General features: G+C 36.6%; 1 protein-coding gene across 2 annotated transcripts in view; it reads left to right on the top strand.

Moving 5' to 3' along the window:
• The window catches only part of GLCCI1 (glucocorticoid induced 1), a 114,926-nt gene that overhangs the window by 44,640 nt on the left and 51,259 nt on the right, over window positions 1-19,027 (top strand). For both annotated transcript variants that reach the window (XM_017344466.3, XM_017344467.3), the window contains exon 3: window positions 10,481-10,567. In XM_017344466.3, the coding sequence (XP_017199955.2) occupies window positions 10,481-10,567 (87 nt within the window). The remainder of the gene's footprint in view (window positions 1-10,480; window positions 10,568-19,027) is intronic.

Here is a 19,027-nt window from a genome sequence, read left to right as displayed (position 1 = left end):
TTACCAGGGATCATAAAGCTAGGAAGTGTTGGAGCCAGATTTCTAAAGCAGATTAGTCTGTTAACCAATCTGAGCTTCGTTTTTATTACTACTAAAATGAGGTTTTTAGGATATATGGAATAGTGAGCCTATCACTATCTCACTTACCTTGCATATTAACTGGCACTGAACTAAAAATGGTAGCTATTTGTTTTAGATTAAAAAAGTATACACAAAAAACAACTTCTATTGAATGTATACTTTGTGTTGATACTATTCAGAAATACTCTTCTCAGAAACTCTTATGCATGTCTGTTTCTTTAACTGTAAATTTATTTAGGTTAATGAAACCTAATATATATGATTAAATGTGATAATATTTAAGAGTAAGCTGATACTCAGGTTACTAGAAGTAGACATCGACAAAGCCCACTTGTAATATTTGCAAGGCAAATAACAAAGACCCACATGAGTTATATGAATAAACTATTAAATATATTTTTTCTTATCACTTTGACAAATAAATCTTTGTATAGACTTGAAATTCTGGTTTAGACTAAGAATTCTTTGGTTACCTGCTAGAATATATCCTTATAGGCCAGGTCTATCCCATCTCTGAATCTAAACTGCATTATCTTCTACCTCACACTCTATACTTTGAGGTGACTTCATACTTGTGCTTAGGGACCCCACTCCCTGGATTCTCACATTCAGCTTTAACCCAAAGCCCCTCAAGAAGTGAGACTTAGCAGGTATGTTCTTGGAGATGTTGGAAGCCAGTCTTGCTGTTGTTTGCACATAGAATACTTGGTTCTAGATTACCCAGACCATAGTCTGTAGTGGAGCTTGGTCTTATGGTATACGTACCCTGTGCCCCAAGGTCTTTTTAGCCTACAAGTAAGGGTATGGCTGAAAGAGGCCAGAGCAATTCCCCCTAAATATTATGGTCCAGGATAGGGGCTTGTCTTGCCTGAATCTGGAAGTAGATCATTTATTTAGAAACTTGACATTGAAAGGAAGGCAAATATAGATCTCATTTTACAGTGAGGAACCTGATGCTTAGAAAAATAACGTGTTCATGGTTTTATACTTAAGTATGAAGAGAACAACCTTTGACTGATTCCAAAGGTTTTGCTTTTTCTCCAGCTTCTCACCGCCTTTCATGACAACTAATGTATGCAGCGTTCTTTGTGATACTTATTTCACAAGCATAGGAAATACTCTTATCCTTTATCATCTGTTAGTTTAATTGAAGATAATAAGAGATGAGCATGTGAGATGGCTTTATTATCACATCCATTTTTACCAGATTGACTCTTAAATCCTTGAAGAGGGAATGACTAGTTTTGTTTATGTATGAACTTTGCTAGAGGGATACTTAATTTACAGTAAACATCTGGGTCTGGACTCTCTGGTCTTGGTGGAGGGTGTCTCTAAGTAACTTCTATTCATATTTCCATGTTTCATCTACTGTCATTATTGGGGGATAGAAACAAAGTTCTTAATATTATTTAATCCCTTTAGAAACAAATAGCAAGGTGGATGTTTAGCCTACTGGTTAAGATGTTCCTGACGTACATTGAAGTACCTTAGTTCAAGTCCCAGCTCTGCCTCCTGATTCCATCTTCCTCCCAACACAGTCCCTGGGAAGCAGCAATTACAGCTCTGGTGACTGGGTTCCTGCCGCACATATCAGAGTCTGAATTACATGCCAACTCCTGGGCTCAGCCCAACCCATTCCTAGCCATTGCTGGCTTTGAGGAATGAACCAGAGGATGAGAGCTTTCTCCTTCTGTTTGTCTCTTCTCTCTGCCCCCTTAAATAAAAAAGAAGAAATAATGTGATGTTGTGAAAAGATTGTGAACTTGTGAGACAGATCTTGTGTTCAAATCAAGACTCAATATTATTGAATGTTTTGATATGATGAAAGTATTTTATGTATGTATGTACTAATATTTGAGAGACTGACAGAGATCTTCCATCCACTGGTTCATTCCCAAAATGCCTACAACAGCCAGGCCAGAACTGGCTCAAGTAGTGGGAGACCTAGATGGAGTTCCTAGCTCTTGACTGGCCTGGCCCAATCCTGGCTTTTGCAACCAATTGGAGATAAATAAGTAGGTAAGAAGATCTCTCTCTTTCTCTCTCTATTTTTTGATCTTTCTGTTGCTCCGCCTTTCAAGTAAATAAAAGTTAATAAATACTTTCAAAAATAACTTCATAAGCTTTCTAATGTTTATGGTTATATATAACATGTTTAGTATGTTTATGTGAAATGAATATGTTAATCAAGCTACTTGACATATATTACCTCACATTTTATTGTGAAAACACTTAAAATCTTCTCTCTTAGCAATTTTTTTCTTTCTTTTTTTTCTTTTTTCTTTTTTCTTTTTTTTTCTTTTTTTTTTTTTTTGATAGGCAGAGTGGACAGTGAGAGAGAGAGAGAGAGAGACAAAGAGAAAGGTCTTCCTTTGCCATTGGTTCACCCTCCAATGGCCGCCGCGGCCAGCGCGCTGCGGCCGGCGCACCGCACTGATCCGATGGCAGGAGCCAAGTACTTATCCTGGTCTCCCATGGGGTGCAGGGCCCAAGCACTTGGGCCATCCTCCACTGCACTCCCTGGCCACAGCAGAGAGCTGGCCTGGAAGAGGGGCAACCGGGACAGAATCCGGTGCCCCGACCGGGACTACAACCCGGTGTGCCGGCGTCGCAAGGCGGAGGATTAGCCTAGTGAGCCGTGGCGCCGGTCCTCTCTTAGCAATTTTTAAATGCAATTATTTGTTGATTAACAACAGGAATTCATTCTGAGGCGTCATTAGGTGATTACATTTTTGTGTGAACATAGAATGTACATGCATATCCCTGGAGTGGTATAGCTGAGTTATCCATGGCCTCTCCATGCAATGAAGAGTTGCAGTAGACATGAGATATATAAGACTTTTGCCATCATAACACAGCATACTGTTTTATGATAAACTTCTTTTCTTTTTAAGTAGAAGGAGCAAACTAAAATAATGAAAGAAGTAGGAGTTTAACTCAGCAGTTAAGAATTCCATGTCCCAAATCAGAGTACATGGATTTGATTCCCAGCTCTTGCTCTCCACTCCAGCTTCCTGGTGGCTTCAACTTACTTTGAAATGAATGAAAAATAAGATATATTTGATGGATGGATGGATAGATGGATAGATATGTGAAACTAAAATAGAAAAATGGTATATGTTTCCAAGTCTAAGTACTGGCTCTATGGATATTCGTGGAACAGTTTTTTAACTGTTCTATTTGAAAATTTAAATAAAATGGTAAAAAATTGTTGCTCAGTGAATTAACTGCTAGGAGGCCCAGGCTTCAGTTTCCTTTTTTTGTAAATCAAAATTAATAATACCCAGTTTGCACAGTTTTTTATTCTGAATATTAAAAGATAAAATTTATATTTTAAAGCCACTGAGAATATAATCATTGTCAGCTTATTGTTATTGGAAAGAAAAAGTAAAAATCAGTTGTGGAATTTAGTGTTTATTAATTTAATGTTATTTTATCCTTGCATATACAGCCTTTTTGAAATGTATTACCAACTCTTACAATTTAAAAGTTAAGTATGCTAAAATCAGGCAGTAGCAGTTCCTCAGTCTTTGCCCTAAATTGTAAAGTACAGTTTCGCAACAAATTTTAAATTCTCTATTTAAGTGTGTTTTTAAATGTGAAAGTAATAAATAATGTTTCTAAAATGGTCAAACAATAAAAATAGTATACCTAAGCCGCAGAAATCAAAGGTGTTTCCTCCGACTTCCAAGTGTAGTCATCATTCAGGCTGTTCACAAATATTGTCTGTCCCTCTCCTTGGCACATGGTAGGATTGATTGTACTCTGCCCATTTGAAGATAGATGTGGCTTTGCCAAATGTGTGAGAGTTGGTGTAGGAAGAAACTGTAGAAAGCTGGTAATTTCTTTATGACTAGTGGAATTAACAGTATTCACTTCCATTCTTTCCATCTGATCACTGACAGTGACAATTATAGCCTTCTAATAGACCTATACACGTGATATTAGCAAAAATTAACCTTTGTGGCTTTTAGCCATTGGGTTTGAAGGCTGAGTAGTTATTGTCATGTAATATCATTTCAGATGTCTATGTGACATACTACCCCATTTAGCAAGTTTTCAGACCATAGTGTATTTTTTTTCTTTAACTTTGTTTTGCTTAAAACTTTTTAAAGGTACAATGTGAATGTAAAATAAAAATAGAATGAAAGAACTAAATACTAGAAAGGTGTTTTCTTCCAAGTTTTGCTATTTGCTTGGTTAACTTTTTGGCTTAACCTTAAATGAACTTTTTTTAAAAAAATATACAGTCTTACTGTCCTGTTATCATTCTATGAGTTGTGTAGACTTTGCCTTTTATTCTGATACAGATGAAAGCAATGTTCTCTGTGTGATTAGTCCGTCCAAAGTAACCCTGTGACAGATCACTGATACCTCAGCCTTCCCAAGTTTCCTCTTCTGAAATGTCTAGTAAACTAGAACACTTAAGGGTGTTACCATGCTGCGGCTGATTCCAATTAACAGGCTTTCTGCAAGTTAGTGTATTGGGTCTTAGCAAGAGAAACCACCTTTTTGAACAAGAATTAGTGCTTTAGATTAGATTTACATTCCTAATAAATGATAGATGTAATGTTTTTATAAGTAATTTGGAAAAGAAAAGGATCATTTGCCTAAACACAGATTTTTTCACATTGGATTTTTCCAGACACAACCCCTAAGTCAGCATCCTATTATAACGCCTCATAAAATCTCTAAGCTTCTTACTTCTTAGAGTGATGCTTGGTGATACCTTTGTAACCCTTCCAGTAACTCAGAATATTTTTAACTCTTCTAAATTAAAAGAAATACTCAGATACATACTTTTAGGTTGTATTTAGTTTTTTTTTTTTTATAATACATATTGATAATAATCCATGTAACTGAGAAGTGCATGAACAATAGCTACTGACTCATGGGTTGGTTCCTTAATCATTAACAAGTTTTCTGGGGGAGTACGTGTTTTAAAGAATTTTCTAAATCTTACGGAATAAATTCTTTTTTAAAAAAGTTTATTTATTTGAGAAGCGGAAATAGAGAGAGAGAGAGAGAGAGAATCTTCGATCCATTGGTTCTCTCCCCAGATGGCCTCAACAGCCGAAGCTGGGCCAGACCAGTGCCAGGAGCTTCTTCTGGGTCTCCCCATGTGCACATAGGGGCCCAAGCACTCAGACCATCTTCTGCTGCTTTCCCAGGCACATCAACAGGGATCTGAATCAGAATTGGAGCAGCTCGGATTCCAGCCAGCACCCATATGGCATGCCAGCACTACAGGTGGAGGCTTAACCCTCCAGGCCACAGCACTGGCCCCAGGAATAAATTCTTGAAACAAAGATACATAGAGATGGAATCACACTTTATATCATATTTCTGACTTGCTTTTTCCATTAATTTTTTTTTATTTGAGAGACACAAAGGCATATGGGGAGAGAGAGTGATTCATTCAGTGAATCACTCCCCAAATGCATGCAACAACTGGGACAGGCTGGACCAAAGCAGGGAGCTAGAACAATGGAAGTTGATGGTTGTTTTAGTGGATGCTCTGGACTTGTTCTTGACTCTGATGGTAGTTTATTTACTGGATATGATATATTGTACTTTGCATATGTCAAACACATGTGATTGTTTTGCTGACTTTTCTTTTTCTTATTTTAGTCAGAAATGGGATACATTTTGATTCACTTTTTATACATGATGAATTTCTTTAATAGATAACTTAATATTTGTTCCATGATAATATTTATGTAATAAATCTTATTAGTTAATGAGGTTTTTAAATACACAATGGCAAACAAAGTGTTAGTATTTAATATTCAGAAATAAAGTCTGAATTTTTTTCTCTTTTCAGTATAATCCTTAGGTTAGTGTTATACTTGCTTCTTAGAAAGATTTTGCAAGATTCACTTCCTCTGTGCTCTAGCATGATGTAAATATCTGAATTATCTGTCACTTGGGTCAGAAAGAATTTTATATATGAATCTTACTATCCCTCATATGTTTTAAGATTGTAACTCTTTAGAGAAGTCTCAATTACTTTCATGACTCTTGGTCTTTTTTGGGTGGTATCAGAGATTTAAAAACTTACATTCTTTGAGGACTGACACATGGATGGTTAGATCTTAAATAAAATTTTGTTTGTTTCTGTATCTAGAGGTGATGTTTCTCTTCATAATCAGAGTGGTAAAACTGGAAGTTTTCATTTATATTTCTTTCTATTTGAGGTACACTATCTATTCCTTTGATTATACTCCTCTGCAAATGAGTATATTCATATACAAAACATGCCAAAAAGTATATTAAATAGCTTTAAATTTTTTTCTTAATTTTATCAGGCTTCAAGTTTAGGGAAATTTATAATCTTCCCAATATGCTAGAAATCTGTGTATTTTTTAAAAAAAGTGAAATTAACATTTAGCGTTTAGCTTTATCCAGTATTCAGTAAAGTCTTAAAACTGAACTAAAATACATAAATTCTTTGCTAGTGAGATTATATTAAAATACTTAACCTTTTCCACTGTTCCTGGAAGGAACTTGTTTGGGGTGGAGTTTAGTCAAAGGAATAGATGTTTTACCTCAGTAGTAATAGATACAAACGAGAGCTTTCAGTTTCACCTCTCTGATCTGAAACTCACTTCCTAACCAAAAGTCACACTTGCTGAAACATTTTGGAAGTGGGGTACTAAATGAAATGAAGCAAGTCTTAGTATTTGACCATCTTATCCTCTTATATTGCATTCCAGGGCCCTAAATTGTTACTATGGAGCTTGTTCCTTACTGGCTGCTAAGTAAATGCATACACAATCACCTTTACTGTCACCCATTGTGTGATTATTAGACAGAGTATTATAGAATCCCAAAGGTGAATAGTTCCCATCAAAATAGTCATTTTACTGTTTTATGAAGTAACATTTTTGGTTCCTAAAGGGCTGTATTCAGCTGCATTGATGAAAACATTTTAGTCCATGACTCAAATATTTAATATTTTATTTATCAACTTTAAATATTGTCTCTAAAATTACCAGGAATTGAGAATTCTACTTATTAATTTTAAGAGGTGATGTGTTCATTTGGATCAAAAGTAAAAGATATGTAGTGAAGGACCTTTCAAATACTCCTGTTAACTTTCACTTTTCCTACCTTAAAGAGAAACATGTAACTGATAACAGAATTAACCTGTTTTTCTTCATCTACTCTCCATACCTTTGCCCTTTAAGCTTGCTTTAAGTAAAATTGTGAAATAGGTCATATTTATTTCTGATAGTTGCTCTTACTTTGGTTCCCTGACCTTTGTTGTCTGGTACATTGGTTCTCAGCTTGTTCTGTTTCATAATCTGTCAGTTTTCCATTGGAAATCTTGTGGTAGTATTAAGTTGCATTTAATGAGAAATGCATGTGTGTGTGTTAGAAGTATAAATTAAGTGTTAATATTATAGAATTAAGATTACAGTTTAGAATTAAGTCATCGTTAAGTTATAAGAGAGTAAACATTAAACTTCTCAAGGTATTAATAGCTATTTTGTATAAACTAATGAATAAATGAATGATATAAGGGGTACCATATTGTTGGGAAACAGTATAAACAAAGTGATAAGTTTTCTGAGTTATTGGAATTCTTGGGGAGATAATTCTAGTGCCTATTGCAATGAGGATTATATACAATAATCCATTTAAGCTTCTTGGATGGTATCTAGGACATAACAGATGCTGATAAATGTTAGCCTCATTTGTATTTAGAATCCGTATCTTATTGTCAGCAGATTTAAATGTAATAATACTGAATTCAGTGGGCAGAAAAAGTCATTATTTTTAGTACCAACAATTGATTAAGCAATTGGAAGGAAATGATATACAGATGGTGGAAATAACCCCAAGAACAGGACAGGTCTCTGAAATTCAGTGAAGGATTCCTGGTAGGTCAGAATTCATTCAGTGAAAAGTAGCTATTACATGTCTACTGTGAAAACTTAAAAATAAGAAATGGTTCTTCAAATTAGTAAGACCACGTGCAAGAGAGTACTGTGTACTTTAGAACTGAGCTGACTTAAGGAGCACAAAACTTGATATGTAATTGGAGCTTGATAAAAAAATTTGAGCATATAATGTTGTCACTGAATCTTTAAAAGCCGTTAAAAAACCTCTAACTGTAGGTATATAAACAAAATGCAGTCTTAGCCTTCACAGTGTTTTTTTTTTTTTTTAGTGTTTTTGACTGTTTTCTTTTTTTTTTTTAACGTTTATTAGTAAATATAAGTTTCCAAAGTACAGTTTATGGATTACATTGGCTTTCCCCTCCCATAACTTCCCTCCCACTCACACCCCTCCCATCTCCCACTCCCTCTCCCATTCCATTCACATAAAGATTCATTTTCAATTATCTTTATATACAGAAGATTGATTTAGTGTATATTAAGTATATATTAAGTAAAGATTTCATCAGTTTGCACCCACACAGAAACACAAAGTGTAAAATACTGTTTCAGTACTAGCTATAGCATTACTTCACATTGGACAACACATTAAGGACAGAGATCCTACATGAGGAGTAAGTGCACAGTGACTCCTGTTGTTGACTTAACAGTTTGACACTCTTGTTTATGGCGTCAGTAATCTCCCTAGGCTCTAGTCATGAGTTGCCAAGGCTTTGGAAGCCTTTTGAGTTCGCCGACTTCGATCTTAATTCCGACAGGGTCATAGTCAAAGTGGAAGTTCTCTCCTCCCTTCAGAGAAAGGTACCTCCTTCTTTGATGGCCCCATTCTTTCCACTGGGATCTCACTTGCAGAGATCTTTCATTTAGGTCTTTTTTTTTTTTTTTTTTTCCAGAGTGTCTTGGCTTTCCATGCCTCAAATACTCTAATGGGCTTTTCTGCCAGATCTGAATGCCTTAAGGGCTGATTCTGAGGCCAGAGTGCTGTTTAGGACATCTGCCATTCTATGAGTCTGCTGTGTATCCCGCTTCCCATGTTGGATTGTTCTCTCCCTTTTTGATTCTATCAGTGTTAGCAGACACTAGTCTTGTTTGTGTGATCCCTTTGACTCTTAGACCTGTCAGTGTGATCAATTGTGAACTGAAATTGATCACTTGGACTAGTGAGATGGCATTGGTACATGCCACCTTAATGGGATTGTATTGGAATCCCCTGGCATGTTTCTAACTCCACCGTTTGGGGCAAGTCCGATTGAGCATGTCCCAAATTGTACATCTCCTCCCTCTCTTATTCTCACTCTTACATTTAACAGGGATCACTTTTCAGTTAAAATTTAAACACCTAAGAATAATTGTGTGTTAATTACAGAGTTCAACCAATAGTACTAGAACAAAAAAAAATACTAAAAGGGATAAAGTATTACATTGTACATCAACAGTCAGGACAAGGGCTGATCAAGTCACTGTTTCTCATAGTGTCCATTTCACTTCAACAGGTTTCCCCTTTGGTGCTGTTAGTTGTCGCCAATCAGGGAAAACATAGGATATTTGTCCCTTTGGGACTGGCTTAATTCACTCAGCATAATGTTTTCCAGATTCCTCCATCTTGTTGCAAATGACCGGATTTCATTGTTTTTGACTGCTGTACAGTATTCTATAGAGTACATGTCCCATGATTTCTTTATCCAATCTACTGCTGATGGGCATTTGGGTTGGTTCCAGGTCTTAGCTATTGTCGGTTATCTATAATTCCACTGTTCCCAAGCTAGTCCTGTTTTTCTTGTGGCATGTTATACCATTGTGGCATGAAATACCATTTCATATTTAGTTTGACACTTCTCTTTAAGCACCAATATTCAAATATCCACAGTTCTCTTTGGATTGGTAACTTTGTTACTAGTGTTTATGTGAGGCCGGCGCCACGGCTCAACAGGCTAATCCTCCGCCTAGCAGCGCCAGCACACCGGGTTCTAGTCCCGGTCGGGGCGCCGGATTCTGTCCTGGTTGCCCCTCTTCCAGGCCAGCTCTCTGCTATGGCCCGGGAGTGCAGTGGAGGATGGCCCAAGTGCTTGGGCCCTGCACCCCATGGGAGACCAGGAGGAAGCACCTGACTCCTGCCTTCAGATCAGTGAGGTGTGCAGGCTGCGGCGGCCATTGGAGGATGAACCAACGGCAAAGGAAGACCTTTCTCTCTGTCTCTCTCTCACTCTCTCTCACTGTCCACTCTGTCAAAAATAAAATAAAATAAAAAATAGTGTTTATGTGAAGATATCAAATGTTTTAAGCAAGGTGATAACCTTGGTTGATCATATCTAATTTAGAATATGACATGTTTTGGACATTTCATATGGTTATGAAAATCTTAGCATTTTTAAACAATTTTGGTATAGCTCCCTAACTAGTGTGTCTTAAGAATTTGAAATATATTTCAGTTGCTTGAAATAAGGGGATAGAGACACAGCTACTTATTTTTTTATATTTCCTCTCTTGTTTTAAAGACACCTAGCTGTTGGGCAGAAGAGGGAACAGAAAAGAGGTCACATCAGCGTTCTGCATCATGGGGAAGTGCTGATCAACTGAAAGAGGTAAGTTAGTTTTGTTTCTTGTCTACAACCTGTTTAGGTCCTAGCAGACTGTATTACTACTTTCTGAATATCGTTTTTATTTTTCCTACCCTTACATCTTTCAGAGTCCAAGAATTGCGTTCCTTTGTGTTTATTTTCAATCTGTCTCTGGTATAAACACTGTTAAAAGATATATACATACCTTATGTATGTAATGATCACTACTTTATAAGAGAATCAGTTGAGTTGATTCAGCTTAAGTCGTGAAATGGGTTGCATATATTTAACTCAGAATTATGCTACCTTATTTTTACTCTGCCTTCTGAAAAATATTAATTCTAAATATTTAAAATGCTAGCAATATGCAGTTTTTTATTCTCCAGAGTAACCTTCAACATTTCTTTGAAATGTTTTTCATTACCATAATTTGCAGACCTTTTAGTATCATTTTCATATATGCATTATGCTACTTCAAAAAGATTGTAGAAAAGTAGAATTAAAAGATAAGTCTAGTTTGGTACAGGAAAATTTTGAAATCCATGCATAACTTTTCACAATATATATTTTCCTTGAACTTTTTTTTTTTAAGATTTATCTTATTTATTTGAAAGACAGAGAGAGAGGTAGAGACAGAGATCTTCCATCTGCTGGTTCACTCCCTAGATGGTTGCAATGGCTGGAGCTGCACTGATCTGAAGCCAGGAGCCAGGAGCGTCTTCCAGGTCTCCCACGTGGGTGCAGGGGCCCAAGTACTTGGGCCATCCTCTACTGCTATCCCATGCCATGGCAGAGAGCTGGATCAGAAGAGGAGCAGCCAGGACTAGAATCAGCACCCATATGGGATGCTGGCGCTTCAAGTCAGGGCTTCAACCTGCTGCGTCACAGCACCAGCCAGTCTATGAACTTTTTAAAGGCCCCCATATGCATGGATTTCAAAGTTCTTTGCACTAAAATAAAGTTTGAATATATTTTCTCACAAACACTTTCTTTAGTAAAATATCTTTAATTTACATTACAGTAAAGGAGTAAAAAGATCCTAGGTTAGTGAAAGTATAGGCAAGGGCTTTATCAAATGGAAAAATGACTATTTCATACATATGCATAAAATTTCAAAGTAATTGCAGAACATTAAAAACAATAGTAATACAACAGCCTTGGGTTTTTTTTGTTTTTGGTTTTGGTTTTTTTTTTGCTATTTTTTTTTTTGACAGGTAGAGTCATAGACAGTGAGAGAGAGAGATAGAGAGAAAGGTCTTCCTTCCATTGGTTCACTCCCCAAATGGCCGCTATGGTTGGCGCTGTGCCAATCCAAAGCCAGGAGCCAGGTGCTTTTTCCTGGTCTCCCATGCGGGTGCAGGAGCCCAAACACTTGGGCCGTCCTCCACTGCCCTCCCAGGCCACCACAGAGAGCTGGCCTGGAAGAGGAGCGTCTGGGACTAGAACCAAGTGCCCATAAGGGATGCTGGTGCCGCAGTTGGAGGATTAACCAAGTGAGCCACGGCACGGGCCCCTAATACAACATTCTTAACCATTAGCTTGACAAAGGTGTAAAACAAAATTGGAAAAAAGTGTATTTGCAGCGATATGGATACACAGAGGCATTTCTTTCTTGTTTTTGATTTTTTTTATATATTTTAGTTCCCTCATATAAAGGATAACATGATATTTGTTTTTCTGTTTCCTCCTTATTTCACTCAAGACGATGTCCTCCAGTTGCACTCATTTTGCTGCAAATAGTAGAATTTTATTCTTTTTAATGGCTGAATACTATTCCATTATGTATAAACATAAACCACATTTTCTTTAACCATTCATCTGATCAGGGACACCTTCACTGATACTTTGGCTGTTGTGAGCAGTGCTGCTATAAATATGGTGCTGCAGATATCTCTCTGATACAGTGTGTTTCTGTATTTTGTGTATATACCCAGAAGTGGGAATGCTGGATCATATGGCAAGTCTATTTCTAGTATTTTTAAAAATCTGCACTGTGTTTACCACAGTGGATGCACTAATTTACCTTCCCTCCAACAGCGTGTAAGTATTCACCATTCTCCACATCTTTACCAGCACTTATTACTCTTCTATCTTTTGGGTTTTACCCATTCTGACAGGGATGAGGTGATATTTCACTGTGGTTTTGATTTGCATTTCCTTGACAGCTAATGATATTGACCATTTTTGCATATATTTGTTGGTTGTTTGTATTTGCTTCTTTTTAGAACTTTATATTGAATTCCTTTGCCCATTTCTTAACTGGGTTGGTTTTTTTTTTATTGTTGAGTTTTTAACTTGCTGATGAATTCTGGATATTAATCCTTTGTTGGATAGGTAGCTAATATTTTTTCCCATTCTGTTGGTCCATAGACTTTTTGAGGTACCCTTATATATTGTGTCAGTCTGAGTAAATACAATTTATAAACCTGATTTTGCCTATTTCTGTATAACTTTTTGTAGCTGCTTTATGTTACAAGTGTGGGTAATCCGTGACTCCTTTTTACCCTACCCACAAACACACGCACAAGATCGGTTTTTCCCAGTAGCAATAAAAAAGAAATGAAATTAAGCCTAAAATAGCCACACATAGCATAGGATGTGAATAACAAAATTGAACTTGAAATTTTGTCTCATAATTAAGTATATTCTCAAAATCATTGCCAAGATTTGATGCAGTTGTACTGTAACTAGACTACAGTGACACATGATACACACTGTTAAGAAGGAATGATTGATGGGATTCTCCCCAGAAAGCAACTGTAAAATTGGACAAAACTTATAAAAACCACTGTTTCAGTGCTCTGGAAATTAATAATAAACATTGAGATCTTTATTCATTAAACTAGTGATCTTAAGGTGAGAATAGTAATAAGTTTGTGGTGTTTTTTCTGTTGCTCTTTGCCTCCCCATTTCCTCATTCCCAGCTCTGTTGGTGTAGCATTTCAACCAGGATTAGGCAGGCTTTGAAAACCAACAGCTTTGCCACCTGAACTGCAGAAGGATCGTTTGATATGATATATTATAGGTTAAAATAATAATCTTAGGGGCAAGTGAACTGGGAGGCCCCATGACTGTACCAGTGTGAGGTTATAATCCGGTTTGGGCCATGCAGCAGACTTATGGACTAGTGGGGTTTCATAGACAGTTCATGGGTCTTGATAAGTTCCCTACACAGCCCTAGTTGACAGGAGGCTGTGGACATGCACAGCAGAAAACAAGGTGGACCCAAGCCATCCTTGATCAGTTGTGTCTTGGTAGAGATTCAGTGGAGATTCAACAGGGGTAGTAGAAATGAAGCTGGGCACAAATTTGTAAAAGACCTGAATTTTGAATGTGCTCATCTTGCCAAATACAGATTATAACAATAAGAAGTGAAATCCTTACTGGTTTCAAATGTTTGGGGAAAACTTCTAATTAGTCTTTGACTTAACACCAAGAGTAAGGCTGGCTTTTAAAATCTAGACTTAAAATAATGGAGTAGAGACAGTGGTGGCACATACAGACTTATAGGATATTGAGTTACTAAAACAAACAATTAAAATAAAAAAACTTCAGGAGGAAAATCAGAATCTAGAGTTGGTAAAGTATGTTATCTAAAGTGTCTATTCAAAAGAAGTTTGGAGGTATGCATAGAAGGCAAAAAGGTGTGGCACATATTCAGGAAAATGTAGAAACCATATCAACTGATAAGCATCTTGGTATGTTGTATTTAGCAGATAAAAACATCAAAGCAGCTATTATAAAATTTTGAAAGAACTAAAGGAAACTGTTTAGAGGATTAAAGGAGGGGTTGGTGTTATGGTGTGGCAAGTTAGCTGCAATTCAGACTCCGGCATCTCATGTGGAAGCACCAGTTTGAGTACTGACTACTCTGCTGGGCCTCTGCCCTCCATGTGGGAGACCCAGGTGGAGTTACAGGCTCCTGTCTTCTGCTTGACCCAGCCCTGGCTGTGTGTGGCCATTTGGAGAGTGAAACCAATGGAAGATCTCGCTCTTTTTCTCTCCCTATCTCTAATCTCTCTTTTACTCTTGTCTTTCAAATAAATAAATCTTTAAAAAAATTTTATTTAAGGTATATGAAATTCATGTATTTCATATATACAGATTTATGAACAGTGATACTTCCCACCCTACTGTTCCTCTCACCAGCATTCCCACCCTCTTCCTCTTCCCTCTCCTAGTCCCACTTTTAATTTTCACAAAGATCTATTTTCAGTTTACTTTATACTCATAAGATTAACCCTACACTAAGCATAGTTCAACAAATAGTATGAAGAAAAAAACATTGTTCCTCAATAGTAAAGACAACGGTTGTAATGCTCATTGAATCTCAAAGTGTCAGTTTTACTCCTATACTTTACATTTTAGGCACATTATTAGTTATCACAGATCAAGGAAAACATATGGTATCTTTCTTTTGGGAACTGGCTTATTTCACTAAATATAATGGTTTCCAGTTATATCTATTTTGTTGCAAAAGACAGGATTTAATTTTTTTACCAATGTGTGGTATTCCATAGTTGTAAATATACCATAATTTCTTATTTTTAAAGATTTTATTTATTTGTGATGTAGAGTTACAGACAGTGAGAGGGCAAGACAGAGCAAAAGCTATTCCATCCACTTGTTCACTCCCCAGTTGGCTGCAACAACCAGAGCTGAGCCAATCTGAAGCTAGAAGCCAGGAGCCAGGAGCTTCTTCTGGGTCTCCCACATGGGTGCAGAGGCCTGGGCACTTGGGCCATTTTGTGCTGCTTTCTCAGGCAGTAGCAGAGAGCTGTATTGGAAGAGGAGCAACAGGGACTAGAACCAGCTCCCATATGGGATGCTGGTGCCTCAGGCAGAGGATTAACCTACTGTACCATGGTCCCAGTGCCCCCCTCCCCCAATGTCTTTAACCACTCATCAGTTGATAGACTAGAGTTCAAGTCCTTTGCCCATTTCTTAGCTGGATTGTTTGTTTTATTTTTGTTGAGTTTCTTAAGCTCTTTATAGATTCTGAATATTAATCCTAATCAGTTTCATAGTTTGCAAATATTTTCTCCTATTCTGTCAGTTGACTCTTCACTTTGCTGAGTGTTTCTTTGGCAGTACAGAAGCTTTGCAGCTTAATATAATCCCATTTTTGAATTTTTCTTTAATTGCTTATGCTTCTGGGGTCTTTTCCAAAAATTTTAATAGTTTTTTAAATAAGGAAGCCCTGCATTTTCTTTTTCTTTTTTTAAACATTTATTTTATTTGTTTGAAGGGTGGGGTTACAGATAGACAGAGACAGAGACAGAGAGAGGTCTTCTATCCACTGATTCACTCCCCAAATGGCTGCAACAGCTGGAGCTGGGCCAGGCTAAAGCCAAAAGCCAAGAGCTTCTTCTGGGTCTCCTATGTGGATGCAGGGGCCCAAGAACTTGGAACATCCTCTGCTGCTTTCCCAGGCACATTAACAGGGAGCTAGATCAGAAGTCAAGCAGCTGGAATTCAAACTGGCACCCACTGTGTTTTACCTGCTAAGACACAGTGCTGGCATAAATATTATAACATTGCTTTGTTAGATATATAACCTATAAATGAAATATCTGTGACAATAGCAGGGAGATGTGAGAAGATGGACATAAATTGAAATGTAATTTCTGTTTTACTGAAGTGTGTATTATTTTGAGGATTGTGATAAATAAAGATATATTTTTTAATCTGCTATAGCAATTTCTAAGTTGGTGAGAAAATAATTCCAAAAATATTAAACCCAGAGGAATTAAATGGTACACCAAAAATATCACAAAAGAAAGCAGTAAAGGAGAAGAGGAACAAAAAATGTGACACAAATAGGAAATAAATAAGAAATTAGCCTGTGTAAATCTAGCTATATCAGTAATTTCATTAAATGTGGATGATTTGAACATTTCTACTTGAAAGGCAAACAGTGACAAAATGAAGTAAAAAAAAAAAAAAAGATAAAGCCAGCATTGTGGTATAGCAAGTTTCCTTGCAATGCTGGCACCATATATTGGAATGCCAGTTCAAGTTCTTGCTGCTCTGCTTCTGGTCCAGCTCCCTGCTTATGTGTTTAGTAAGGCAGTGGCAAACAGCCCAAGTACTTGGTCCCTTCCACCCATGTGGGAGATCTAGATGGAGTTAAGACTCTTAGCTTTGGCCTAGACTAGTCCTGGCCATTGCAGCCATGTGGGGAGTAAACTAACAAGTGGAAGATCACTCTCTCTCTCCCTTTCTCACTCTTTTTTCACTCTGCCTGTCAAATATATAAATCTTTAAAAAATAAAATGGAAGAACAGCACTTAGCTACATGCTATCTTTGAAACACTGACCATATATTCAAAGACATAAATTGGTTGAAAGTAAAATGATGAGAAAAGATACACAAAGAAAACAAAAATGCCAAGAGAGCATTGAGTTATTAATATCAGGCCAAATAGACCTTAAGACAAGATGTACTACTGAAGACAGTTAGGAACATTGCCTAATGACGAAAGTCAGTATGTAAGAAAGACATACTTGTGATTAATGTGTGTGCATCTATACACATCTATACGCATCAATAATGCATATGCATAACAAGTGTTACAAAGTGCCTGAAGCAAAAACTATAAGGACAAGAAACAGTTCTGCAGTAGTAATTGATTTCAACATCCCATCCTCAACTAGTTAGACAGAAGATAGGCAAGATGATAGAAGATTTCAAAAACAAAATCAACTTGAGCTAACTAGCAAATATTAGAAACTATCTAGTAACTGCATAATACATGCTCTTTTTAGCACATTTGAAACATTCTCTATGTTAGACTGTATGCTGGACAATGAAGTAAGTCTCAATAGATTTCAAAAGATTGAACTCATGTAGCAGAAAAAAATCTTAGCCGTTAAAGAATAGTTTCATAATAACCACAGGTAGATTTTAATACATTCTTATCTGAATGCAAATGAAAACTCAGCTTATTAAAATTTGTGTGCGGCTAAAGCAATGCTCCAAGGAAAATCTATATATAAATTTTATATGAGAAAGAAGAAAAAAGTCTCAGATCATTTACCTAAACTTCCATCTCAAGAAACTAGAAAAAATAGCCACCCAGACCAATAGCAAGCAGGGATAATGAGGAATATAGTAGAAACAAACTAAGTAAAAATACTTGTGAAAAATCAATAAAATGAGAAGGGCTTTGCAGAGTCAACAAACTTGTAACTACTCTGGTCAAAAGGAAAACAGAGGAGTAAAGTAGGGGTATTAGGAATGAAACAGGGGCCAGCGCTGTGGCACAGCAGGTTAACACCCTGACCTGAAGCACCTGCATCCCACATAGTTGCCTGCTCTTTGACTGTTCAAGACCTGGCTGCTCCACTTCCTGTCCAGCTCTCTGCTATGGCCCGGGAAAGCAGTACAAGATGGCCCAAGTCCTTGGGCCCCTGCACCCGTATAGGAGACCCGGAAGAAACTCCCGGCTCCTGGCTTCAGGTCGGCACAGCTCCGGCTATTTCGGCCAGTTGGAGAGTGAACCCTTGGATGGAAGACTCTCTCTCTCTCTCTCTCTCTCTCTCCCTCTCCCTCTCCCTCTCCCTCTCTCTCTCTCTCTCTCTTTCTGCCTCTCCTCTCTCTGTGTAATTCTGACTTTCAAATAATTAAATAAATTTAAAAAAAAAAAGGAATGAAAGAGATGGCATCACTACCAATTTGGTAGAACTTATTATGAAAGAATATTATGTATAATTCTGACATCAAATTAGACAATTGAGATGAAATAGACATATTCCTAGAAAGACACAAATTCCCAGACAGATAAGTTACCAAAATTATTTAAAAACAAATAGAAATATGAATAAACTTGGAATAAAGACATTGAATTAATTTTTAAAAATGTCTACCTCCCCCCACCCACCCACACACACCCAGGGTCAGATTTGATTAATTTTATCAGATGTTTTAAGAAGAAATAATATTACTCCTTCGCAAACTCTTTCAGAAAATAAAAGAAGGAATACTTCCTGATTCAGATTGTAAAAGTAGCAAAACTGCCTTTATTCAGTTAACATGTAGAAATTAGTAGGGAATACATAAATATATAACTAGAACTAATAGTCCAGCTATATTTCAGGATACTAGAACATATATAGAAATCAATCATATTTATATGTATTTAACTACAAACATTATAAAATATTATTCATAGTTGCATCAAAAGGATTAAAATATTTAGAAATAAATTTAATAGGAGTAATGCAAAATTATTTACTGAAAAGAAAATGTTGCTGGATGAAATTAATGATACAAATAAGTGGGAAGACTACCTTGTTCATGAATTGGAAGAATTAATTTTATTAGTAGTAAGATGATAATTTTATCCAAATTGTAGATTCCTTGATATCTCTATTAAAATTTCAGGGTTTTTGTTTTGTTGCAATTTGATTTTTGGATGAAATTGACAAGGTAATCTTTGTATATATGGAAATGGAAAGGACCTCAAGTAGCCTATATAATTT

The sequence above is a fragment of the Oryctolagus cuniculus genome, chromosome 16 (genome assembly GCF_964237555.1).
Source record: "Oryctolagus cuniculus chromosome 16, mOryCun1.1, whole genome shotgun sequence".
Taxonomy (NCBI): domain Eukaryota; kingdom Metazoa; phylum Chordata; class Mammalia; order Lagomorpha; family Leporidae; genus Oryctolagus; species Oryctolagus cuniculus.
This window is presented reverse-complemented; position numbering and strand designations above follow the sequence as displayed.